We start from the raw sequence: 26,894 nt of genomic DNA, 5'->3' as shown, positions 1-26,894 counted from the left end.
CAACACTGTGACTCAACAGTGTGAATCAAAATGGCTACAGCCCTTGGAATTGAAGAGTTACTTGAAATAGTCAAGAGAAAAGCAAGAAAACAACTTATTGGGAGCTCCTCCAGACGTTAGAGATAGTTAGAGAGAGACTACTGTAAGATACCCCATGCCTATGGAGATCAGTCTGGCCAATAAGCATTCAAATCAACCTGGTATGCTAGGCATATTTGTTCATTTGTATGCTTGGTATCAGAGTCATCAAAATATACCAGTATTCGACTTTGAGAAGATATGGTCTCATAAAGACGCCGTTTATGACCTGTTTTTGTGATACGGATAGCCTTGTGATAGTCTGTGATATAAGACACTATATTTCTCCATAATAATACTGGGTATCCTATCTTCCAGAGTGACCTTGTTGATGCAGCAGGCAGGCAGGCAGACGAGACAGGCAGCAGAGACAGGCAGACGAGACAGGCAGCAGAGACAGGCAGGTGAGACAGGCAGACGAGACAGGCAGGTGAGACAGGCAGGGGATACAGGCAGGTGAGACAGGCAGGGGATACAGGCAGGTGAGACAGGCAGGGGATACAGGCAGGTGAGACAGGCAGCAGAGACAGGCAGGTGAGACAGGCAGGGTAGACAGACAGGAGAGACAGGCAGGGGTGACAGGCAGGAGAGACAGGCAGGGGATACAGGCAGGTGAGACAGGCAGGTGAGACAGGCAGGAGAGACAGGCAGGGGAGACAGGCAGGAGAGACAGGCAGGGGAGACAGGCAGGAGAGACAGGCAGCAGAGACAGGCAGGAGAGACAGGCAGGGTAGACAGGCAGGAGAGACAGGCAGGGGTGACAGGCAGGAGAGACAGGCAGGGGATACAGGCAGGTGAGACAGGCAGGTGAGACAGGCAGGAGAGACAGGCAGGGGAGACAGGCAGGAGAGACAGGCAGGGGAGACAGGCAGGAGAGACTTGCAGGGGAGACAGGCAGGGGAGACAAATGGATCTGAAGCAGGATGGCACCAGCATAATGCTCTATTGATGCCCATAATGTGTGTGTGTGTGTGTGTGTGTGTGTGTGTGTGTGTGTGTGTGTGTGTGTGTGTGTGTGTGTGTGTGTGTGTTCCCTACATCCGGACCACCCTATTCCCTACACCCAGACCACCCTATTCCCTACATCCAGACCACCCTATTCCCTACACCCAGACCACCCTATTCCCTACATCCAGACCACCCTATTCCCTACATCCAGACCACCCTATTCCCTACATCCAGACCACCCTATTCCCTACATCCAGACCACCATATTCCCTACATCCAGACCACCCTATTCCCTACACAAATACCATCCCTATTCCCTACATCCAGACCATCCTATTCCCTACAACCAGACCATCCTATTCCCTACAACCAGACCACCCTATTCCCTACATCCAGACCACCCTATTCCCTACATCCAGACCATCCTATTCCCTACAGCCAGACCACCCTATTCCCTACAGCCAGACCACCCTATTCCCTACATCCAGACCACCCTATTCCCTACATCCAGACCACCCTATTCCCTACAACCAGACCACCCTATTCCCTACATCCAGACCACCCTATTCCCTACATCCAGACCACCCTATTCCATACATCCAGACCACCCTATTCCCTACATCCAGACCACCCTATTCCCCACATACAGACCATCCTATTCCCTACATCCAGACCATCCTATTCCCTACATCCAGACCACCCTATTCCCTACATCCAGACCACCCTATTCCCTACATCCAGACCATCCTATTCCCTACATCCAGACCATCCTATTCCCTACATTTACATTTACATTTAAGTCATTTAGCAGACGCTCTTATCCAGAGCGACTTACAAATTGGTGCTTTCACCTTATGACACCCTACATCCAGACCACCCTATTCCCTACATCCAGACCATCCTATTCCCTACATCCAGACCACCCTATTCCCTACATCCAGACCACCCTATTCCCTACATCCAGACCATCCTATTCCCTACATCCAGACCACCCTATTCCCTACATCCAGACCACCCTATTCCCTACATCCAGACCATCCTATTCCCTACATCCAGACCACCCTATTCCCTACATCCAGACCACCCTATTCCCTACAACCAGACCATCCTAATCCCTACATCCAGACCATCATATTCCCTACACCCAGACCATCCTATTCCCTACATCCAGACCATCCTATTCCCTACATCCAGACCATCCTATTCCCTACATCCAGACCACCCTATTCCCTACATCCAGACCACCCTATTCCCTACATCCAGACCATCCCATATACATCCAGACCACCCCTACATCCAGACCATCCTATTCCCTACATCAGACCAGACATCCAGACCATCCTATTCCCTACATCCAGACCACCCTATTCCCTACATCCAGACCACCCTATTCCCTACATCCAGACCACCCTATTCCCTACATCCAGACCACCCTATTCCCTACATCCAGACCACCCTATTCCCTACATCCAGACCACCCTATTCCCTACATCCAGACCACCCTATTCCCTACATCCAGACCACCCTATTCCCTACATCCAGACTACCCTATTCCCTACATCCAGACTACCCCATTCCCTACATCCAGACCACCCTATTCCCAGATCTTTTTTACCTCTCATTACCTCTATGCAGGCGCTCGCTGCAACAGGCAGTGATGACATGAGAGGTCATCATTATTAAGGCACTGGATAATTTGTTTAACAGTGCTGGTGTCTGTTATATCAGGTGTAAATCTCCTGTCTTATCTGCTGTCTTGTGTGAATTTAAGTATGCTCCCTCTAATTCTCCCTCCCGTTTTAGAGGACCTGAGCCCTAGGATCATGCCTCAGGATTACCTGGCCTGATGACTCCTGGCTGTCCCAAGACCAACTGGTCGTGCTGCGGCTCCAGGTTCAACTGTTCTGCCCGCGGCTAGGGAACCCTGACCTGTTCACCCTACGTTCTACCTTGTCCCGGACCTGCTGTTTTCGTCTCTCTCTCTATACCGCACCTGCTGTCTCGAACACTGAAAGCTCGGCTATGAAAAGCCAACTGACTTTTACTCCTGAGGGACTGACCTGTTGCACCTTCTACAACCACTGTGATTATTATTTGACCCTGCTGGTCATCTGTGAACGTTTGAACATCTTGAAGAACAATCTGGCCTTGAATGGCCATGTAATCTTATAATCTCCACCCTGCACAACCAGAAGAGGACTGGCCACCCCTCAGAGCCTGGTTCCTCTCTAGGTTTCTTCCTAGGTTCTGGCCTTAATGGCCATGTAATCTTATAATCTCCACCCTGCACAACCAGAAGAGGACTGGCCACCCCTCAGAGCCTGGTTCCTCTCTAGGTTTCTTCCTAGGTTCTGGCCTTTCTAGGGAGTTTTTCCTAGCCACCATGCTTCTACATCAGCATTGCTTGCTGTTTGGGGTTTAAGGCTGGGTTTCTGTACAGCACTTTGTGACATCTAATGATGTTAAAAGGGCTTTATTAATACATTTGATTGATTGATTGTCTGCTGGTTGGCCCTGTTGCTCCGGGGCTGTTGGGAGAGTTATGGTTAGTATGAACACTGCCAATTCAATCTGTCCTCCAAGCATCAAAACAACGCTCGGCGTGATTACTTTCTTGGCAAGCCGGAGACATTCATTAGCTTACATTCACGATGCATTTTCACAAAACCCTTTGTTATACAGGGTTGCATGGCATGGCAGGGCCGAGAGGAGGCAGCGAGTCAGTAAAGGACAGGAAGAGACACCCAGGTTGTTTCCCGGATGGCACCCTATTCCCTACATACTACTTTTGAGTCCAGAGCCCTGGTCAAAAGTAGTGCTCTTCAAAGGGAATAGCGTGCAATTTGGGGGACTGGTGCCCCATCCCCAGAGCTGACAGGACAGACTAGACATATATATTGAATCCCTAGAACGCCACTCTGAACATTACATTGAAGGGAAAGTCCAATCTATGGGTTACATTTTTATGAGGCTAAGAGGAAGTGAAACCCTAAGAGGAAGTCTGTATAGGACTGACTCAGGAGAATCGTTTCAATCCTCTGCCAATGTGAAACATATATCTAATCCCTCTGCCAATGTGAAACATATATCTAATCCCTCTGCCAATGTGAAACATATATCTAATCCCTCTGCCACAGTGATACATATATCTAATCCCTCTGCCAATGTGAAACATATATCTAATCCCTCTGCCAATGTGAAACATATATCTAATCCCTCTGCCAATGTGAAACATATATCTAATCCCTCTGCCAATGTGAAACATATATCTAATCCTCTGCCAATGTGAAACATATATCTAATCCCTCTGCCAATGTGAAACATATATCTAATCCCTCTGCCAATGTGAAACATATATCTAATCCCTCTGCCAATGTGAAACATATATCTAATCCCTCTGCCAATGTGAAACATATATCTAATCCCTCTGCCAATGTGAAACATATATCTAATCCCTCTGCCAATGTGAAACATATATCTAATCCCTCTGCCACAGTGATACATATATCTAATCCCTCTGCCACAGTGAAACATATACCCAATCCTCTGCCAATGTGAAACATATATCTAATCCCTCTGCCACAGTGATACATATATCTAATCCCTCTGCCACAGTGAAACATATACCCAATCCTCTGCCAATGTGAAACATATATCTAATCCCTCTGCCACAGTGATACATATATCTAATCCCTCTGCCAATGTGAAACATATATCTAATCCCTCTGCCACAGTGATACATATATCTAATCCCTCTGCCACGGTGATACATATACCCAATCCTCTGCCACGGTGATACATATACCCAATCCTCTGCCACGGTGATACATATACCCAATCCTCTGCCACGGTGATACATATACCCAATCCTCTGCCACGGTGATACATATACCCAATCCTCTGCCATGGTGATACATATACCCAATCCTCTGCCACGGTGATACATATACCCAATCCTCTGCCACGGTGATACATATACCCAATCCTCTGCCATGGTGATACATATACCCAATCCTCTGCCACGGTGATATACCCAATCCTCTGCCATGGTATACCCAATCCTCTGCCACAGTGATACATATACCCAATCCTCTGCCACGGTGATACATGATACCCAATCCTCTGCCACAGTGATACATATACCCAATCCTCTGCCATGGTGATACATATACCCAATCCTCTGCCACAGTGATACATATACCCAATCCTCTGCCATGGTGATACATAAACCCAATCCTCTGCCACAGTGATACATATACCCAATCCATGATAAACCAAGCAAGGAGAAGAGCTCAAATCCCCAAACCTGGCAAATAAAGGAATCGCTTAAACCAGGAGCCGCATGGTTGGCAGCAGTAGTAGTCATGTGGACAATGGTAATTGAAACAGAACTAAAACCCTTATTGAAGAGGCCAATACTTACTTGACTGTCTACTTGTTATAATTATATTAATAATCTTAGAACATTACATTCAGAAAGTATTCAGACCCCTTCCTTGGCGTTTTCCACATTTTGTTACATTACAGCCTTATTCAAAAATCATCATCAATCTACAAACAATACTCCATAATGACAGAGCAAAAACAGTTTTTTTGTGTGCACGTTTTATTAAAATATGAAACTGAAATATGACATTTAAATTATTTTTCAGATCCTTTACTTAGTACTTTGTTGAAGCATCTTTAGCAGTGATTACAGCCTTCCTTGCGTCTTTTGGGGTTTGATGCTACAAGCTTGGCACACCTGTATTTGGGGAGTTTCTCCCATTTTTCTCTGAAGATCCTCTCAAGCTCTGTCAGGTTGGATGGGGAGCGTTGCTGCTCAGCTATTTTCAGGTCTCTCCAGAGATGTTCGATTAGGTTCAAGTCTGTGATCTGGCTGGGCCACTCAAGGACATTCAGAGACTTGCCCTGAAGTAACTCCTGCATTGTCCTGGCTGTGTGTTTATGGTCGTTGTCCTGTTAGAAAGCGAACCATCGCCCCATTCTGAGGTCCTGGGCACTCTGGAGCAGGTTTTCATCAAGGATCTCTCTGTACTTTTCTCTGTTCATCTTTCCCTCGATCCTGACTAGTCTTCCAGTCCCCGACACTGAAAAACATCCCCACAGCATGATTCTGCCACCACCAGTCTTCACCGTAGGGATGGTGCCAGGTTTCCTCCAGACGTGTCGCTTGGAATTTTGGCCAAATAGTTCAAGCTTGGTTTCCTCAGACCAGAGAATCTTGTTTCTCATGGTCTGAGAGTCCTTTAGGTGCCTTTTGGGAAACTCTAAGAGGGCTGTCACGTGCCTTTTACTGAGGAATGGCTTCTGGCCACTCCACCATAAAGGCCTGATTAGTGGAGTGCTGCAGAGATGTTTGTCCTTCTGGATGGTTCTCCCATCTACACAGAGGAACTGTAGAGCTCTGTCAGAGTGACCATCGGGCTCTTGGTCACCTCCCTGACCCCCCTTCTCATCCGATTGCTCAGTTTCGGCGGGTGGCCAGCTCAGTGTCACCATAGCAGCACCCACCCATATCATGCGCTCCAGCAGGTATATTTCACTGGTCACCCCCAAAACCGCCTTTCCTTCCAGTTCTCTGCTGACAATGACTGGAATGAATTGCAAAAATCACTGAAGCTAGACACTCGTATCTCCCTCACTAACTTTAAGCATCAGCTATCAGAGCAGCATACAGACCATTGCACCTGTACATAGCCCATTTGTAAATAACCCATCCAACTACCTCATCCACATATTGTTATTTATTATATTTAATATATATATATATTATTTCTCCTTTGCACCCCAGTATCTCTCTCTCACATTCATCTTCTGCACATCTATCACTCCAGTGTTTATTTGCGAAATTGTAATTTTACTTCATTTGCACACACTGAATATAGACTTTTCTATTGTGTTATTGACTGTATTTTTGTTTATTCCATGTGTAACTCTGTTGTTTGTGTCACACTGCTTTGCTTTATCTTGGCCAGGTTGCAGTTGTAAATGAGAACATGTTCTCAACTGGCCTACCTGGTTAAATAAAGGTGAAATAAAAAAACAATAAAATTAAAATAAGGTTTTTATTTTTTTAATTTTTAATACATTTCCAAACATTTCTAAAAAAACTGTTTTCACTTTGTCATTATGTGGTATTGTGTGTAGATTGAGGGAAAATAATCTATACATTTTAGAATAAGATTGTGTAAATGTAACAAAATGTGGAAAAAGTCAAGGGTCCGGAATACTTTCCGAATGCACTGTGTGTCCAACAGGTAACACATCACACATTTCCCTCCACTAATCTCTCACACGTCCATTTCCTCCCTCCCTGATCAATGACCACCCCCCCATCTTCCCCAACCCATACCTGAATGGTGGGTGGGGAGCGCTGTTTCCTCGTGGTGGTCGTTGACAGAGTCGTAGTGGTCTCTATGAAGGTGGTGGACATCTCAGGTGGCACAGAGGTGGTGGTGCGGGCAGCGCCCCTACTGGTGGGCATGTCACCCACCAATCGGACGCTCCCGTTCACCTTGATGTTGGCGTGACCTTCGGCGGCCATGTTGAGGACCTTAGAATAGTATATACTATATAATTAGATTTTACTTCCTGCTTTAATTATATGTGTACACTCAAAATGGCTGCCAGTCCACCCATTACCGCTTTTTCAGCTGGAGTGGATTTCCTTAGACTTTTATTTATCAAATCAGTCAATGAATCGTACCTTTAGTCCGTTGTAGTAGAGGCCAGACAGCTGGCCCTGGTAGGGACGTTTACGGTCATTACCACCTATAGAGATGGCCGCCTGGGTGTTGAAGATGGTGAGCTGCCGGCCTGAGAGGAGATGAGAGGGGGACAGCAGGGAGAACACCATTACAATGCACTTAAATTGGTTGTACTTGATTCCTTTAAGTAGTCTACACTCATATTGTCCATACGTTGGTTTTACTGCATTTATAAATCTTTACCTCTAATGCTCCTCTGGGGACAAGCGCTGGGAGTTCGTGTGCGTTAAGGTGTGATGTGTCAATGCATCTCGACTGATGCATATTTAACGTGTCAATGTTTTAATTGTGTCTGTATCAGACCTGGGTTCAAATACTATTTAAAATATATCACTTGAATATTTGAAGGTATTTGGAAAAACACTTGGAAAGTATTGGAAAATACTCTAATAAACTCCCATGCGCTTAACCCATGTATTTGAAAACAGTATTTGAAATAGGTTTTTGAAAATACTCTCAAATACAATTTGGTATACTTTCTTATTTTTTACAAATAACCATTAAAATACTCAAATACAGCTACTTGTTTTGGACTGTGTATTTGAAAATACACAAATAAAAAGTATATTAAATACCAGATACTCAATAACACATGTATTTGAACCCAGATCTGTAAGGTCAGTTAAGTGTGTTTGGAAAAGATCTTTGACACATGAAAACAGAAACATTGACTGCATTCCCCTGAACAACGCAATATAATTACGCAGTTCAATTATTTAAAAGAAAACAAGTGAGACCTTTGTATTGCAACATAATGTGATACAATGCAACTAATAGACTGTCGTACATGTCATGAAATCCACAGTAAACTTCATTAAACGGGAGTTAAACCATCGTAGTCAAAACACACTGCTCATGCATTAGTTCTGAAATGAAATATACAAATAACACTCGGAATACAGGAGAATCCTAATTGGAAATCAGATTTCCATAACACACACACACACACACAGCACTGCAGGCTCATTGCATTTGTCACATTCACAATTACAATACATTGGGCATGAAATGAAAAGGGAAATAAATCTCATATCATTGTAACATAAAAATAAATATTATGTTGATCCATGCATGTAGTACATGCTAATAGGATCATAAACTGCTTTGTGTTTTTAGACGTTGTTAAAGGGACTTTATAATCATCTTAGGAAGTTTAGGCAATCCACTTTAAATGTAGTTTATAATGATATTATGTCAAGCAGGAAAATTAGTAAGAAGCAGAATATATCGGGAGCACAATTCTCCATTACACCTCTCCATTGTAATAAACAGCAGTGAGGTAGAGACACCGAACAGTAAAAGACTGTGTGGAATGGAAGTGGACCATTTAGTTCTATTCTATTTCAGGGCAGGCTACATGGTGATGGGCTTATGTTAGTGCTGAGTAGAGTTCGAACAATAGGTCCCAATTACTGTTACTATTGCTGTCGCCAAAACAAGAGGAATGCTTCGGTTGGGTGTGTCAAACCACTGTCGTAGGAATAACACCACAAAATAAAGCCTGGGAGTCAGTTTAGAGCTCCAACTCAAACAAATATAGACTCTCTGTTAAGTTTGTCCACAAATACTACTGGAGCTTTCAGCAGGGAGTTTTGTGTTTCTTTTTTTAGCAAAGTTCAACTATTGGTTGTGAGACATCAGATTTGATCATGTATTGTTTGTGGATTACACCAGTCCCTTTAATAACTGGTCAGCTTCAATGATTCAAAACTCTAACTGAGTTTAAACATGATGACAAGAAGGGAATGGCAACAAAAAGAGGAAAAACGAACAAAATACAATTGACAGTAAGTTTAGTTTAATTATGGTTTAATGGGTTTAAAAAGGAATTGTTGTGGATCCATTCTAGAAGGATTGAGGGGAAAACAAGCCAATGACATGACAAGAAAACAAAAACATTCCAGAATATTCTAGAAGATCTGGTAAAAGGTTTACCTTTCTCCTGCAGCCAATCTTCTACCGGCCTCTTATAATTGAATGGGATTTTCTTATTACCCATTTGATAGCGCTCAACGTCGCTTGGTCCTTTAAAGTTTGAAAGTTTAGAGAAAAACTTAAAACAGTCGGCAAAAGCAACTGTCAAACAATCATCATTCACATTTAGACACCGATTTAGAAAAATGGTTTAGCCTTGTTTATAATGAAAAGTAAAAAATTGTTATACGGAATTTCTACATAAATATTTAGTTGTTTAATTTAGAAAACTTGGTAAAATAGGATTTTTGAGAATATTGAACAGTCAATGGCCTACTTGAGCAACGCTTGGTTTCAAATAAATAAACAAATAAACATAGACAACAATCCTGTAAACCCACGTCCTTGAGAACAGAACACACAAAGAACCTGGAAAAGTCAGTCAATCGTCTGTGCATTCATTTGTGTTGAACAATACATTCCACATTTCAATCTACATAAAAACCTGAATTCATTAAACCTCAACAGATGTGAAGGGAAAAAGATCAGTATGTTAAATAGGTTTGCATGTCTGAACATCCTATTTTGAACCACTTTTCCCACTGGACAACACCTGAACACTTGTCCTGTGTCCCCAATGGCACCCTTTTCCCTATATATCGCACTACTTTTTTACACAAAAGTGCAAAAGTAGTGCACTATGTAGAGAATAGTGTTCCATTTGATACATAACCCTGCTCTTACATTTCATGCGGCCAAGGAACAAGTCAGTTCAACAACTATTTTGGAGAGAAGGAGGGGAAATAGGTAGCGAAGGAGGGGAAAATAGGGAGCGAAGGAGGGGAAATAGGTAGCGAAGGAGGGGAAATAGGGAGAGAAGGAGGGGAAATAGGTAGAGAAGGAGGGGAAATAGGTAGCGAAGGAGGGGAAATAGGGAGAGAAGGAGGGGAAATAGGTAGAGAAGGAGGGGAAATAGGTTGCAAAGGAGTGAAATTAAACAGGTCATTTACAGAGCTGCAAACCTGTTGGGAGAAAAGTCCCCTGACGACAGGGATTGGAGGAGGACACAGGATACAGATGACATTATTACCAGGTGGAGTAGGAGTGTGTCGGTGTGTGTGTGTGTGTGTGTGTGTGTGTGATTACGGGCATAGTGTGAGGTCTCTGTTAGAGTGATACCCTGGTTGCTGCTCTGAGACTGAAGAGAACATGTTCTGGCAGGAGGAATAACTGTAAGACTGAAGAGAACATGTTCTGTCAGGAGGAATAACTATAAGACTGAAGAGAACATGTTCTGCAGGAGGAATAACTATAAGACTGAAGAGAACATGTTCTGGCAGGAGGAATAACTCTGAGACTGAAGAGAACATGTTCTGCAGGAGGAATAACTGTAAGACTGAAGAGAACATGTTCTGTCAGGAGGAATAACTATAAGACTGAAGAGAACATGTTCTGCAGGAGGATTAACTATAAGACTGAAGAGAACATGGTCTGTCAGGAGGAATAACTATAAGACTGAAGAGAACATGTTCTGGCAGGAGGAATAACTATAAGACTGAAGAGAACATGTTCTGCAGGAGGAATAACTATAAGACTGAAGAGAACATGTTCTGCAGGAGGATTAACTATAAGACTGAAGAGAACATGTTCTGGCAGGAGGAATAACTCTGAGACTGAAGAGAACATGTTCTGGCAGGAGGAATAACTATAAGAATGAAGAGAACATGTTCTGTCAGGAGGAATAACTATAAGACTGAATAGAACATGTTCTGGCAGGAGAAATAACTCTGAGACTGAAGAGAACATGTTCTGGCAGGAGGAATAACTATAAGACTGAAGAGAACATGTTCTGGCAGGAGGAATAACTATAAGACTGAAGAGAACATGTTCTGTCAGGAGGAATAACTATAAGACTGAAGAGAACATGTTCTGCAGGAGGAATAACTATAAGACTGAAGAGAACATGTTCTGCAGGAGGAATAACTAAAAGACTGAAGAGTCGCTCTGGATAAGAGCGTCTGCTAAATGACTTAAATGTAAATGTAAACATGTTCTGTCAGGAGGAATAACTATAAGACTGAAGAGAACATGTTCTGCAGGAGGATTAACTATAAGACTGAAGAGAACATGGTCTGTCAGGAGGAATAACTATAAGACTGAAGAGAACATGTTCTGGCAGGAGGAATAACTATAAGACTGAAGAGAACATGTTCTGTCAGGAGGAATAACTATAAGACTGAAGAGAACATGTTCTGCAGGAGGAATAACTATAAGACTGAAGAGAACATGTTCTGCAGGAGGAATAACTATAAGACTGAAGAGAACATGTTCTGGCAGGAGGAATAACTCTGAGACTGAAGAGAACATGTTCTGCAGGAGGAATAACTATAAGACTGAAGAGAACATGTTCTGCAGGAGGAATAACTAAAAGACTGAAGAGTCGCTCTGGATAAGAGCGTCTGCTAAATGACTTAAATGTAAATGTAAACATGTTCTGTCAGGAGGAATAACTATAAGACTGAAGAGAACATGTTCTGTCAGGAGGAATAACTCTGAGACTGAAGAGAACATGTTCTGCAGGAGGAATAACTAAAAGACTGAAGAGAACATGTTCTGGCAGGAGGAATAACTATAAGACTGAAGAGAACATGTTCTGCAGGAGGAATAACTGAGACTGAAGAGAACATGTTCTGTCAGGAGGAATAACTATAAGACTGAAGAGAACATGTTCTGGCAGGAGGAATAACTATAAGACTGAAGAGAACATGTTCTGTCAGGAGGAATAACTATAAGACTGAAGAGAACATGTTCTGCAGGAGGAATAACTATAAGACTGAAGAGAACATGTTCTGCAGGAGGAATAACTATAAGACTGAAGAGAACATGTTCTGGCAGGAGGAATAACTATAAGACTGAAGAGAACATGTTCTGTCAGGAGGAATAACTATAAGACTGAAGAGAACATGTTCTGCAGGAGGAATAACTATAAGACTGAAGAGAACATGTTCTGTCAGGAGGAATTAACTATAAGACTGAAGAGAACATGTTCTGCAGGAGGAATAACTATAAGACTGAAGAGAACATGTTCTGCAGGAGGAATAACTAAAAGACTGAAGAGAACATGTTCTGGCAGGAGGAATAACTATAAGACTGAAGAGAACATGTTCTGTCAGGAGGAATAACTCTGAGACTGAAGAGAACATGTTCTGCAGGAGGAATAACTAAAAGACTGAAGAGAACATGTTCTGGCAGGAGGAATAACTGAGACTGAAGAGAACATGTTCTGGCAGGAGGATTAACTATAAGACTGAAGAGAACATGTTCTGTCAGGAGGAATAACTATAAGACTGAATAGAACATGTTCTGGCAGGAGAAATAACTCTGAGACTGAAGAGAACATGTTCTGGCAGGAGGAATAACTATAAGACTGAAGAGAACATGTTCTGGCAGGAGGAATAACTATAAGACTGAAGAGAACATGTTCTGGCAGGAGGAATAACTATAAGACTGAAGAGAACATGTTCTGTCAGGAGGAATAACTATAAGACTGAAGAGAACATGTTCTGCAGGAGGAATAACTATAAGACTGAAGAGAACATGTTCTGGCAGGAGGAATAACTATAAGACTGAAGAGAACATGTTCTTGCAGGAGGAATAACTCTGAGACTGAAGAGAACATGTTTTGGCAGGAGGAATAACTATAAGACCGAAGAGAACATGTTCTGCAGGAGGAATAACTCTGAGACTGAAGAGAACATGTTCTGTCAGGAGGAATAACTATAAGACTGAAGAGAACATGTTCTGCTGCAGGAGGAATAACTGTAAGACTGAAGAGAACATGTTCTGTCAGCAGGAGGAATAACTATAAGACTGAAGAGAACATGTTCTGTCAGGAGGAATAACTATAAGACTGAAGAGAACATGTTCTGCAGGAGGAATAACTCTGAGACTGAAGAGAACATGTTCTGTCAGGAGGAATAACTATAAGACTGAAGAGAACATGTTCTGCTGCAGGAGGAATAACTGTAAGACTGAAGAGAACATGTTCTGTCAGGAGGAATAACTATAAGACTGAAGAGAGCATGTTCTGTCAGGAGGAATAACTATAAGACTGAAGAGAACATGTTCTGGTAGGAGGAATAACTATAAGACTGAAGAGAACGTGTTCTGGCAGGAGGAATAACTCTTATCTGATGCATATATCCAGCAGGTACAATCTCTCTCTCTCTCTCTCTCTCTCTCTCTCTCTCTCTCTCTCTCTCTCTCTCTCTCTCTCTCTCTCTCTCTCCGCCCTCTCCCTCACTCCCTCACTCTCCCCCTGTCTCCCTCTTTCTCTCTCAATGCAATTCAAGTGCTTTATTGGCATGGGAAACATTGTTAACATTGCCAAAGCAAGTGAAGTAGATAATTTAAAGAAAGTCAAATAAACAATACAGAAGTTCCATGTTGTGTCTATATACAGTGTTGTAACGATGTGCAAATGGTGAATGTACAAAAGGGAAAATAAATAAGCATAAATATGGGTTGTATTTACAATGGTGTTTGTTCTTCACTGGTTGCCCTTTTCTTGTGGCAACAGGTCACAAATCTTGCTGCTTACTCATCGCTCTCTCTGTACTATTTTCAAGATAAATATCTATAGGCTAAGCTATATCTCTAATGTATGATTCTGTGATTGTATAACATGCTAAACATGTAGAATATATGCAATGGCCAATTCCCATCCTACTTGTGCATGTGGATGACATGCTGAGGCTTTATCCATGCATTCAGTGATACACTTCGACTATCAATTTCGGGAGATCAAATATGGCTTTGTATTTTCAAACAGACAGAGATACTACCGTCTGTGAAGTTTGTACTGAATAATGTAGGAAGTGAAATGATGTCACTACTTCCCTCGATGAGGATGTTTTGGAGAAACAAAGACACTTTGACACTGTTTCAAGGTACGGAAGGAATACATAATACATTGACTGCAGCTTTTTGGAGTTGATAATAGGAAGTGCGAGACTTCAAAAGCGTGAATATAGTGAATATACTTAAAGGCCCAATGCAGCCATTTTTATCTCAACATCAAATCATTTCTGGGTAACAATTAAGTACCTTACTGTGATTGTTATCGATTAAAATGGTTAAAAAAAAGAAAACAAAATAGCTTCTTAGCAAAGAGAAATTTCTCAAGCAATAATTTTGCTAGGCCTGAAAACTAGCTGTTATTGGCAGAGAGGTTTTGAACTATCTTCTTATCAACTAATTTACCGCCTGGTGATGTCACCAGGCAGGCCAAAACGCCATCCCTCCAAAACAGGCTGAAATTTCAGGCAGTGTTTTCAAACAGCTCTTACACTTAAAGGGCATTAACATTATTTTTACAATTTCACAATATTACTCCAACCTCATAGCGTGGAAATATATATGAAACACATGAAAATCACATCACTGGGCCTTTAACACACTCTTTTAATAATACATCGCAGCACACTCGCTGAGTCAAATGTTCTCACGTCACAACATGTTTCAGTTACGCGGGGAGACCCCCTATCAACTCAGCTCAATCATATACCCCCCCCAAACTATGGTTAGAGGAGAACACACATTAACTAATGGCTGTTTGGGAGTCTCTCTCAGCCTTTCCTTCTCTCCTCCTCTCCTTCTCTCCTCCTCTCCTCTCCTTCTCTCCTCCTCTCCTTCTCTCCTCCTCTCCTTCTCTCCTCCTCTCCTCCTCTCCTCCTCTCTTTCTGCTTTTCTTTTCTCATTTCTTAAGAGAGAAAAAACTGTGTGGCTTCAAAGATTCAATCATTCCCTATCCCAGTCTGCTGTTCCCACATGCTTCAAGAGGGCCACCATTGTTCCCAAGAAAGCTAAGGTAACTGAGCTAAACGACTACCGCCCCGTAGCACTCACTTCCATCATCATAAAGTGCTTTGAGAGACTAGTCAAGGACCATATCAACTCCACCCTACCTGACACCCTAGACCCACTCCAATTTGCTTACCAATAGGTCCACAGACGAAGCAATCGCAACCACACTGCACACTACCCTAACCCATCTGGACAAGAGGAATACCTATGTGAGAATGCTGTTCATCGACTACAGCTCAGAATTTAACACCATAGTACCCTCCAAACTCGTCATCAAGCTTGAGACCCTGGGTCTCGACCCCGCCCTGTGCAACTGGGTATTGGACTTCCTGACGGGGCCGCTCCCAGGTGGTGAGGGTAGGAAACAAAATCTCCACCCCGCTGATCCTAAACACTGGGGCCCCACAAGGGTACGTTCTGAGCCCTCTCCTGTACTCCCTGTTCACCCACGACTGCGTGGTCATGCACACCTCCAACTGAATCATCAAGTTTGCGGACGACACTACAATGGTAGGCTTGATTACCAACAACGACGAGACGGCCTACAGGGAGGAGGTGAGGGCCCTCGGAGTGTGGTGTCAGGAAAATAACCTCACAATCAACGTCAACAAAACAAAGGAGATGATCGTGGACTTCAGGAAACAGCAGAGGGAGCACCCCCTTATCCACATCGACAGGACCGCAGTGGAGAAGGTAGTAAGTTTTAAGTTCCTCTGCGTACACTTCACGGACAAACTGAATTGGTCCACCCACACAGACAGCGTCGTGAAGAAGGCGTAGTAGCGCCTCTTCAACCTCAGGAGGCTGAAGAAATTTGGCTTGTCACCAAAAGCACTCAAAGACTTCTACAGATGCACAATCGAGAGCATACTGTCTGGCTCTATCACCGCCAGGTACGGCAACTGCTCCGCCCACAACCGTAAGGCTCTCCAGAGGGTAGTGAGGTCTGCACAACGCATCACCGGGGGCAAACTACCTGCCCTCCAGGACACCTACACCACCCGATGTCACAGGAAGGCCATAAAGATCATCAAGGACAACAACCACCCGAGCCACTGCCTGTTCACCCCGCTATCATCCAGAAGGCAAGGTCAGTACAGGTACATCAAAGCAGGGACTGAGAGACTGAAAAACAGCTTCTATCTCAAGGCCATCAGACTGTTAAACAGCCATCACTGCTGCCAACACACTGACTCAACTCCAGCCACTTTAATCATGGAAATTGATGGGAATTGATGTAAAAAATGTATCACTAGCCACTTTAAATCATGCTATAATGTTTACATACCCTACATTACTAATCTCATATGTATATGTATATACTGTACTCTATACCATCTACTGCATCTCGATGTAATACATGTATCACTAGCCACTATGTCACTTTGTTTACATACCCTACATTACTCATCTCATATGTATATACTGTACTCGATACCATCTACTGCATCTTTGTGTAATACATGTATCACAAGCCACTTTAAACTATGTCACTTTGTTTACATACCCTACATTAGTCATCTCATATGTATATACTGTACTCGATACCATCTACTGTATCTTGCCTATGCCGTTCTGTACCATCACTCATTCATATATCTTTATGTACATATTCTTTATCCCTTTACACTTGTCTGTATAAGGTAGTAGTTGTGGAATCGTTAGTTAGATTACTCGTTGGTTATTACTGCATTGTCGGAACTAGAAGCACAAGCATTTCGCTACCCTCACATTAACATCTGCTAACCATGTGTATGTGACAAATAACATTTGATTTGATTTGATTTGAAGTGTTCAGATTAAAAAGGGCTGAGAGGGAGCGTGGGTGTTGGTAGGGGGAGGAGAAGAGGAGGGGACGAGAGGAGGAGGAAGGAGGGGAATGTAAATTAAGATGGAAGGGCTGCTCTCTGACAAGCACTACAACTCTTTGAAAAAAAGCTTATATTTAGAACCTAAAAGGGTTCATCAGCTGTCTCCATAAGATAACCCTTTGAAGAACCCTTTTAGGTTCTAGGTAGAAGTCTTTTCACAGAGGGTTCTACATTGTATCCAAAAGGGTTCTATCTGGAGTAAAAAACAGCTCTCCTATAGGGACAGCCGAAGAGCAGGGTTCTATCTGGAGTAAAAAGCAGCTCTCCTATAGGGACAGCCGAAGAGCAGGGTTCTATCGGGAGTAAAAAACAGCTCTCCTATAGGGACAGCCGAAGTGCAGGGTTCTCAGTGCCTTTGATCCAGACGCGGTGTGGAGACTGAGAGGCAGCAGCCTCCCTGGACAGATAGATGGAGACCCTGGTCGACTGTTTGAAGAGCAAGGGAGTGCCCCCAGGTGCAAACAGAAGCACGCACCTACAACACTGACTATGCCACTTCTCTCTCTCTCTCCCTCCGACTTCTTCTTCTCTCTCTCTCCCTCAGTCTTCTTCTTCTCTCTCTCTCTCTCTCTCTCTCTCAATGTCTTCTTCTTCTCTCTCTCTCTCTCTCTCTCTCTCTCTCTCTCTCTCTCTCTCTCTCTCTCTCTCTCTCTCCTCTCTCTCTCCCTCTCTCCTCTCTCTCTCCCCCTCTCCCTCTCCCTCCCTCCCCCTCCCTCCCTCCCTCCCTCCCTCCCTCTCTCTCTCTCTCTCTCTCTCTCTCTCTCTCCCTCCCTCCCTCCCTCCCTCCCCCAGGTGTAAACAGACAGTACCCACAATACTGACTATACCTCTATTTTTCCCTCTCAGTTCTTCCCTCCTTTTCCATGTTTTATTTGTTGTCTATGTCTTCTCCATGGTGTCTGTTGAGAGGCCCTCAAATTGATTTCTCTAGGTATGTGTTGACAACATGTCTGGAATTAAGATGAAAGCAGAAACAACTTGTATTACTATGGTAGTGGTTCTTAGTGTGTGTCTGTGTGTGTGTATATGTGTGATTCCAATTCTTCACAGCAGCAAAAACAATATATGAATTTCTCCCCTTCTGTAGGAAGTGTTTCAGTGAGAACACACATGGTCACGGTGACAGTCAGGAGGCCATCACTCGATGCCGAGGGCGTATCAACTCCGTGAAAACGGAAGAATATTTGATACCCTCTCCATCCATCCTGTCTAAAACCTCTGCTTTTAGCAGCTCTTTAAAACTTCAGGTTATAACCTGACCTTACTTCTAATCTACACTCTGTTGTCCTGTCTGTCAACCTCACCTTCACTGTCCTCTTCTGTCTGTGAACCTCACCCTCACTGCTCTCTCCTGTCTGTTAAACTCACTCTCACTGTCCTCTTCTGTCTGTGAACCTCACCCTCACTGTTCTCTCCTGTCTGTCAACCTCACCCTCACTGTTCTCTCCTGTCTGTCAACCTCACCTTCACTGTCCTCTTCTGTCTGTGAACCTCACCCTCACTGTCCTCTTGTCTGTGAACCTCACTCTCACTGTCCTCTTCTGTCTGTGAACCTCACCCTTACTGTTCTCTCCTGTCTGTCAACCTCACCCTCACTGTCCACTTCTGTCTGTTAAACTCACTCTCACTGTCCTCTTGTCTGTGAACCTCACTCTCACTGTCCTCTTCTGTCTGTCAACCTCACCCCCACTGTCCTCTCCTGTCTGTCTGTGAACCTCACCCCACTGTCCTCTGCTGTCTGTCAACCTCACCCTCACTGTTCTCTCCTGTCTGTCAACCTCACCCTCACTGTCCACTTCTGTCTGTTAAACTCACTCTCACTGTCCTCTTGTTTGTGAACCTCACCCTCATTGTCCTCTTCTGTCTGTGAACCTCACCCCCACTGTCCTCTCCTGTCTGTCTGTGAACCTCACCCTCATTGTCCTCTTCTGTCTGTGAACCTCACCCTCATTGTCCTCTTCTGTCTGTGAACCTCACCCTCACTGTCCTCTCCTGTCTGTGAACCTCACCCTCAATGTCCTCTTCTGTCTGTCAACCTCACCTTCACAGTCTTCTTCTGTCTGTCTGTCAACATCACCACCATTACCCTCTCCTGTCTGTCAACCTCACCCTCACTGTCCTCTTCTGTCTGTGAACCTCACCCTCACTGTCCTCTTCTGTCTGTCAACCTTACCCTCACTGTCCTCTTCTGTCTGTCTGTCAACATCACCACCACTGCTCTCTCCTGTCTGTCAACCTCACCCTCACTGTCCTCTTCTGTCTGTGAACCTCACCCTCACTGTCCTCTTCTGTCTGTCAACCTCACCTTCACAGTCTTCTTCTGTCTGTCTGTCAACATCACCACCACTGCTCTCTCCTGTCTGTCAACCTCACCCTCATTGTCCTCTCCTGTCTGTCTGTCTGTCTGTCTGTCTGTCTGTCTGTCTGTCTGTCTGTCTGTCTGTCTGTCTGTCTGTCTGTCTGTCTGTCTGTCTGTCTGTCTGTCTGTCTGTCTGTCTGTCTGTCTGTCTGTCTGTCTGTTAACCCTCATTGTCCTCTTCTGTCTGTCTGTGAACCTCACTGTCCTCTACTGTCTGTCAACCTCACCTTCACAGTCTTCTTCTGTCTGTCTGTCAACATCACCACCACTGCTCTCTCCTGTCTGTCAACCTCACCCTCACTGTCCTCTTCTGTCTGTCAACCTCACCCTCATTGTCCTCTTCTGTCTGTGAACATCACCCTCATTGTCCTCTTCTGTCTGTTAACCTCACCCTCATTGTCCTCTTCTGTCTGTGAACCTTACCCTCATTGTCCTCTCCTGTCTGTCTGTCTGTCTGTCTGTCTGTCTGTCTGTCTGTCTGTCTGTCTGTCTGTCTGTCTGTCTGTCTGTTAACCCTCATTGTCCTCTTCTGTCTGTGAACCTCACCCTCATTGTCCTCTTCTGTCTGTGAACCTCACCCTCATTGCCCTATTCTGTCTGTGAACCTCACCCTCATTGTCCTCTTCTGTCTGTGAACCTCACCCTCACTGTCCTCTTCTGTCTGTCAACCTCACCTTCACAGTCTTCTTCTGTCTGTCTGTCAACATCACCACCACTGCTCTCTCCTGTCTTTCAACCTCACCCTCACTGTCCTCTTCTGTCTGTGAACCTCACCCTCACTGTCCTCTTCTGTCTGTCAACCTCACCCTCACTGTCCTCTTCTGTCTGTCAACCTCACCCTCACTGTCCTCTTCTGTCTGTCAACCTCACCCTCATTGTCCTCTTCTGTCTGTGAACCTCACCCTCATTGGCCTCTTCTGTCTGTGAACCTCACCCTCATTGTCCTCTTCTGTCTGTGAACCTCACCCTCATTGTCCTCTTCTGTCTGTGAACCTCACCCTCATTGTCCTCTCCTGTCTGTGAACCTCACCCTCATTGTCCTCTTCTGTCTGTGAACCTCACCCTCATTGTCCTCTTCTGTCTGTGAACCTCACCCTCATTGTCCTCTCCTGTCTGTGAACCTCACCCTCATTGTCCTCTCCTGTCTGTCAACTTCACCCTCACTGTCCTCTCCTGTCTGTCAACTTTATCCTCACAGTCTTCTTCTGTCTGTCTGTCAACATCACCCTCACTGCTCTCTCCTGTCTGTCTGTCAACTTCATCCTCACTGTCCTCTCTTGTCTGTCTGTCCAGCTCACCCTCACTGGCTTCCACTGTATCATTCTTCATCCATTACCAGATCTCTCACTCTCTCTATCTCTGCCTGTATCGCTCCTTCTCCCTCTCCCTGTCTTTATCTCTGCCTGTATCGCTCCTTCTCCCTCTCCCTGTCTCCATCTCTGCCTGCATTTCTCCCTCTCCCTGTCTCTATCTCTGCCTGCATCGCTCCTTCTCCCTCTCCCTGTCTCCATCTCTGCCTGCATTTCTCCCTCTCCCTGTCTCTATCTCTGCCTGCATCGCTCCTTCTCCCTCTCCCTGTCTCCATCTCTGCCTGCAACGCTCCTTCTCCCTCTCCCTGTCTCTATCTCTGCCTGCATCGCTCCTTCTCCCTCTCCCTGTCTCCATCTCTGCCTGCATTTCTCCCTCTCCCTGTCTCTATCTCTGCCTGCATCGCTCCTTCTCCCTCTCCCTGTCTCCATCTCTGCCTGCAACGCTCCTTCTCCCTCTCCCTGTCTTTATCTCTGCCTGTATCGCTCCTTCTCCCTCTCCCTGTCTTTATCTCTGCCTGTATTGCTCCTTCTCCCTCTCCCTGTCTTTATCTCTGCCTGTATCGCTCCTTCTCCCTCTCCCTGTCTTTATCTCTGCCTGTATCGCTCCTTCTCCCTCTCCCTGTCTTTATCTCTGCCTGTATCGCTCCTTCTCCTTCTCCCTCTCCATCTCTGCCTGCAACGCTCCTTCTCCCTCTCCCTGTCTCTATCTCTGCATTTCTCCCTCTCCCTGTCTCTATCTCTGCCTGCATCGCTCCTTCTCCCTCTCCCTGTCTCTATCTCTGCCTGCATTGCTCCTTCTCCTTCTCCCTCTCCCTGTCTCTATCTCTGCCTGCATCGCTCCTTCTCCCTCTCCCTGTCTCTATCTCTGCCTGCAACGCTCCTTCTCCCTGTCTCTATCTCTTGCCTGCATTGGTAATTCTCCCTCTCCCTGTCTCTATCTCTGCCTGCATCACTATTTCTCCCTCTCCCTATCTCTGCCTGCCTCTCTCCTCCCTCTCTCTTTCTCTCTCCTCTCTCCTCCCTCTCTCTTTCTCTCTCCTCTCCTTCTTTCTGCTGTTCCTTCTCCCTTCACAACCTCTCCCAATCTCTCTCTCTCTCTTTCAATCTCTCTCTCTCTCTTGCTCGCTCTTCCACTCTCTCACTCCATCCCTTTATTTCAGACTGAGCTTCTATTTCCTCAGTATCTTCTCTCCTCTCAGACAGATAAAGAGACAGAGCAATCATCATTTATCATGTTGCCCTGAGCTGTCGAAGGCGTTCAAAGGATGAGTTAGACCAGAGGCTAAGGGGCGGCTGCTGCAGAGAAAAGAGCTGCTTATCTCTCTCTCTGTGTCTCTGTGCATGTGGAGAAAATAGGATTGTAGGCCTGTAGGAAAGAGAGTGTGAGAGAGAGAGACATAGAGATAAAGAGAGAGATTGTTTTGGAGATAGAGAGGTAATCATGTTTGGCCAGTAGGGTACATGAGTATTTATCAGCAGCATACCACCCTGCATACCACTGCTGGCTTGCTTCTGAAGCTAAGCAGGGTTGGTCCTGGTCAGTTCCTGGATGGGAGACCAGATGCTGCTGGAAGTGGTGTTGGAGGGCCAGCAGGAGGCACTCTTTCCTTTGGTCAAAAAAAATACCCCAATTCCCCAGGGCAGTGACTGGGGACACTGCCCTGTGTAGGGTGCCATCTTTCAGATGGGATGTTAAACGGGTGTCCTGACTCTCTGAGGTCATTAAAGATCCCATGAAACTTATCGTAAGAGTAGGGGTGTTAACCCCGGTGTCCTGGCTAAATTCCCAATCTGGCCCTCAAACCATCACGGTCACCTAATAATCTCCAGTTTACAATTGGCTCATGCATCCCCCTCCTCTCCCCTGTAACTATTCCCCAAGTCGTTGCTGAAAATGAGAACGTGTTCTCAGAGCAAGAGGAGCTGCACACAAACAGAGAAACAAGAGAGCGAGAGAAGGGCACAGAGAAAGGGAGAGAGTGAGAGATTATGAATGAGAGAGAGACAGAGAGAGAGAGACACAGAGGGAGAGACACACAAAGAGAGAGACAGAGACAGAGACAGAAAGATACACAGAAAGAGAGACAGAGCGGGAGACAGAGAGAGAGGCACAGAAAGAGACACAGAAAGAGAGAGAGACAGAAAGAGAGAGACAGAGAGACACACAGAGAGAGAGAGACAGAAAGAGAGACAGAAAGAGAGAGAGACAGAGAGACACAGAGAGAGAGAGAGACACAGAAAGAGAGCGAGAGAGACACTGAAAGAGAGAGAGAGAGACAAATAGAAAGAGAGAAATACAGAAAGAGAGAGAAACAGATGTTTAGCTGAGCGGGGCACGTTGCAGAATGGATGACTGGGTCTAGAGGGAACGTAACACGCAGTTATACTGTATCTATGCATGTCAAATGTTTTGTTCCTTTTGATGGGATGTTCCTCTCTCTCTCTCGCTCCCACAGAGCTTGGCCCAGCTCCATCTCCCATCATGCCTGGCTGGATGTCACCCTGAAACAGCCGACAGCTAGACAGCAGCACACTGAAGGATCATGCGATTTCAAATTGGATCATCGGATCAAAAACTCTCGCTCTGTTTGATAGCAGTAGCCCTGACGGCATGGACAAGGGTCTGAGAGGTTTAGTCCGTCTCTTAGCTGAAAATATTTACCTTGATCGGTTTTTAAAAGTGTGTCTAACCTCCCAGAAAATATATAAGGACGTTTGACGATCTCAAAGCAAAATAACGGGGATGATGTCTAGTTTATTTTGTATTTTCTTGCTGGAATGGCAACATCATATAGGTGTGCAAACCGATGAAGTAGTTGTGGTAGAAAAACACACCACAGAGATTATTGTATCGACAACGGCTCTGAGATCACAGACATCTGGACAACATGTAAAAACAAATGAGAAAACCTCAAACTTCCATCTGCCTTTTGGCCGTTCACCGCTAAAAGGTGGTAAGATGTTCAATGAACAGTCCCCGAGCCTGTCTGTTCTGTAAGAACTACCCCAATAAGAGACCAACAGACATCCCTATTCACCAGCCAATGAACAGTCCCCGAGCCTGTCTGTTCTGTAAGAACTAGCCCATTAAGAGACCAACAGACATCCCTATTCACCAGCCAATGAACAGTCCCCGAGCCTGTCTGTTCTGTAAGAACTAGCCCATTAAGAGACCAACAGACATCCCTATTCACCAGCCAATGAACAGTCCCCGAGCCTGTTCTGTAAGAACTAGCCCATTAAGAGACCAACAGACATCCCTATTCACCAGCCAATGAACAGTCCCCGAGCCTGTTCTGTAAGAACTAGCCCATTAAGAGACCAACAGACATCCCTATTCACCAGCCAATGAACAGTCCCCGAGCCTGTTCTGTAAGAACTAGCCCATTAAGAGACCAACAGACATCCCTATTCACCAGCCAATGAACAGTCCCCGAGCCTGTTCTGTAAGAACTAGCCCATTAAGAGACCAACAGACACCTCTTCTGATCCCTATTCCCTATTCATCAGCCAATGAACAGTCCCCGAGCCTGTTCTGTAAGAACTAGCCCATTAAGAGACCAACAGACACCTCTCCTGATCCCTATTCACCAGCCAATGAACAGTCCTCGAGCCTGTCTGTTCACCAGCCAATGAGACATAGCAAGCCATATCAGGTAACTGTTTATTGAACGGGGAGCTAGGGCGAGGAGCTTACTAGGGGCTTTCAACACACACACAGGCACACACACACACACACACACACACACACACACACACACACACACACACACACACACACACACACACACACACACACACACACACGCACACACACCTGTGTGCACACAGGCAGGCAGACACGCATGCACGAGCACACACACAGGCTTTCCCGGTTAAGCATTCGTGGAGTGCGAGGGAGATAGTCGATGAGGGTGCAGCCTAACCCGTAATTACTCAAGAAATGACAATGCTTTTACAAGTGAGGGGGCAAAAAAATCTATCATTGTTGAATTACTAATCACTGAATGCAAATTACAAGAGGGAGAAGAAAAATTCATTATCACATATTCGATCTCTCTTTCAAGTATGCAGACTGAATAGAAAGAAACTTGATCACTTGGATAAAATGACAAATCTCTGTTTTCTAACTTTTTCAGTGTTCAAACAGGAAAAGGAATTCATCAAGCATTTAGCAACTTTTCTGGTTAGAGTTGATCAGAGTCAATGACCACAGTGAAATACACACAATAATGTAGTTAATTTAAAAACGTTTACATGCTTTGCACTTCACTCACGCATAAGAGGGAGGTTTGGGATACCCGGTGCTGGCACTACCCGGTGCTGGCACTACCCGGTGCTGGCACTACACTACCCGGTGCTGGCACTACCCGGTGCTGGCACTACCCGGTGCTGGCACTACCCGGTGCTGGCACTACACTACCCGGTGCTGGCACTACCCGGTGCTGGCACTACACTACCCGGTGCTGGCACTACACTACCCGGTGCTATCACTACCCGGTGCTAGCACTGCACTACCCGGTGCTAGCACTACCCGGTGCTAGCACTACACTACCCGGTGCTGGCACTACCCGGTTCTAGAACTACACTACCCGGTGCTGGCACTACCCGGTGCTGGCACTACCCGGTGCTGGCACTACACTACCCGGTGCTGGCACTACCCAGTGCTGGCACTACCCAGTGCTGGCACTCTACTACCCGGTTCTAGCACTACACTACCCGGTGCTGGCACTACCCGGTGCTGGCACTACACTACCCGGTGCTGGCACTACACTACCCGGTGCTGTTACTACCCAGTGCTGGCACTACCCAGTGCTGGCACTACACTACCCAGTGCTGGCACTACACTACCCGGTGCTGACACTACCCGGTGCTGGCACTACACTACCCGGTGCTGGCACTACCCGGTGCTGGCACTACACTACCCGGTGCTGGCACTACCCAGTGCTGGCACTACACTACCCGGTGCTGGCACTACCCGGTGCTGGCACGACACTACCCGGTGCTGGCACTACCCGGTGCTGGCACTACCCGGTGCTGACACTACCCGGTGCTGGCACTACCCGGTGCTGGCACTACACTACCCGGTGCTGGCACTACCCGGTGTTGGCACTACCCGGTGCTGGCACTACACTACCCGGTGCTAGCACGACACTACCAGGTGCTGGCACGACACTACCCGGTGCTGGCACGACACTACCCGGTGCTGGCACTACCCGGTGCTGGCACGACACTACCCGGTGCTGGCACGACACTACCCGGTGCTGGCACTACCCGGTGCTGGCACTACCCGGTGCTGGCACTACACTACCCGGTGCTGGCACTACCCAGTGCTGGCACTACCCAGTGCTGGCACTCTACTACCCGGTGCTAGCACTACACTACCCGGTGCTGGCACTGCCCGGTGCTAGCACTACCCTACCTGGTGCTGGCACTACCCGGTTCTAGCACTACACTACCCGGTGCTGGCACTACCCGGTGCTGGCACTACACTACCCGGTGCTGGCACTACACTACCCGGTGCTGGCACTACCCAGTGCTGGCACTACCCAGTGCTGGCACTACACTACCCAGTGCTGGCACTACCCAGTGCTGGCACTACACTACCCGGTGCTGGCACTACCCGGTGCTGGCACTACACTACCCGGTGCTGGCACTACCCGGTGCTGGCACTACACTACCCGGTGCTGGCACTACCCAGTGCTGGCACTACCCGGTGCTGGCACTACACGGTGCTGGCACTACCCGGTGCTGGCACTACACGGTGCTGGCACTACCC

The 26,894-nt window shown here is 45.8% G+C and overlaps 1 protein-coding gene across 1 annotated transcript in view; it reads right to left on the bottom strand.

Moving 5' to 3' along the window:
- The window catches only part of LOC115123956 (neurexin-3b-like), a 474,303-nt gene that overhangs the window by 48,681 nt on the left and 398,728 nt on the right, over window positions 1–26,894 (bottom strand). The window contains exons 16-18 of the mRNA XM_065026202.1: window positions 9,732–9,821; window positions 7,736–7,845; window positions 7,382–7,582 (exon numbers count right to left, since the gene is read on the bottom strand). Coding sequence (XP_064882274.1) covers window positions 7,382–7,582; window positions 7,736–7,845; window positions 9,732–9,821 — 401 coding nt within the window. The remainder of the gene's footprint in view (window positions 1–7,381; window positions 7,583–7,735; window positions 7,846–9,731; window positions 9,822–26,894) is intronic.

The sequence above is a fragment of the Oncorhynchus nerka genome, linkage group LG13 (assembly GCF_034236695.1).
Source record: "Oncorhynchus nerka isolate Pitt River linkage group LG13, Oner_Uvic_2.0, whole genome shotgun sequence".
Taxonomy (NCBI): domain Eukaryota; kingdom Metazoa; phylum Chordata; class Actinopteri; order Salmoniformes; family Salmonidae; genus Oncorhynchus; species Oncorhynchus nerka.
This window is presented reverse-complemented; position numbering and strand designations above follow the sequence as displayed.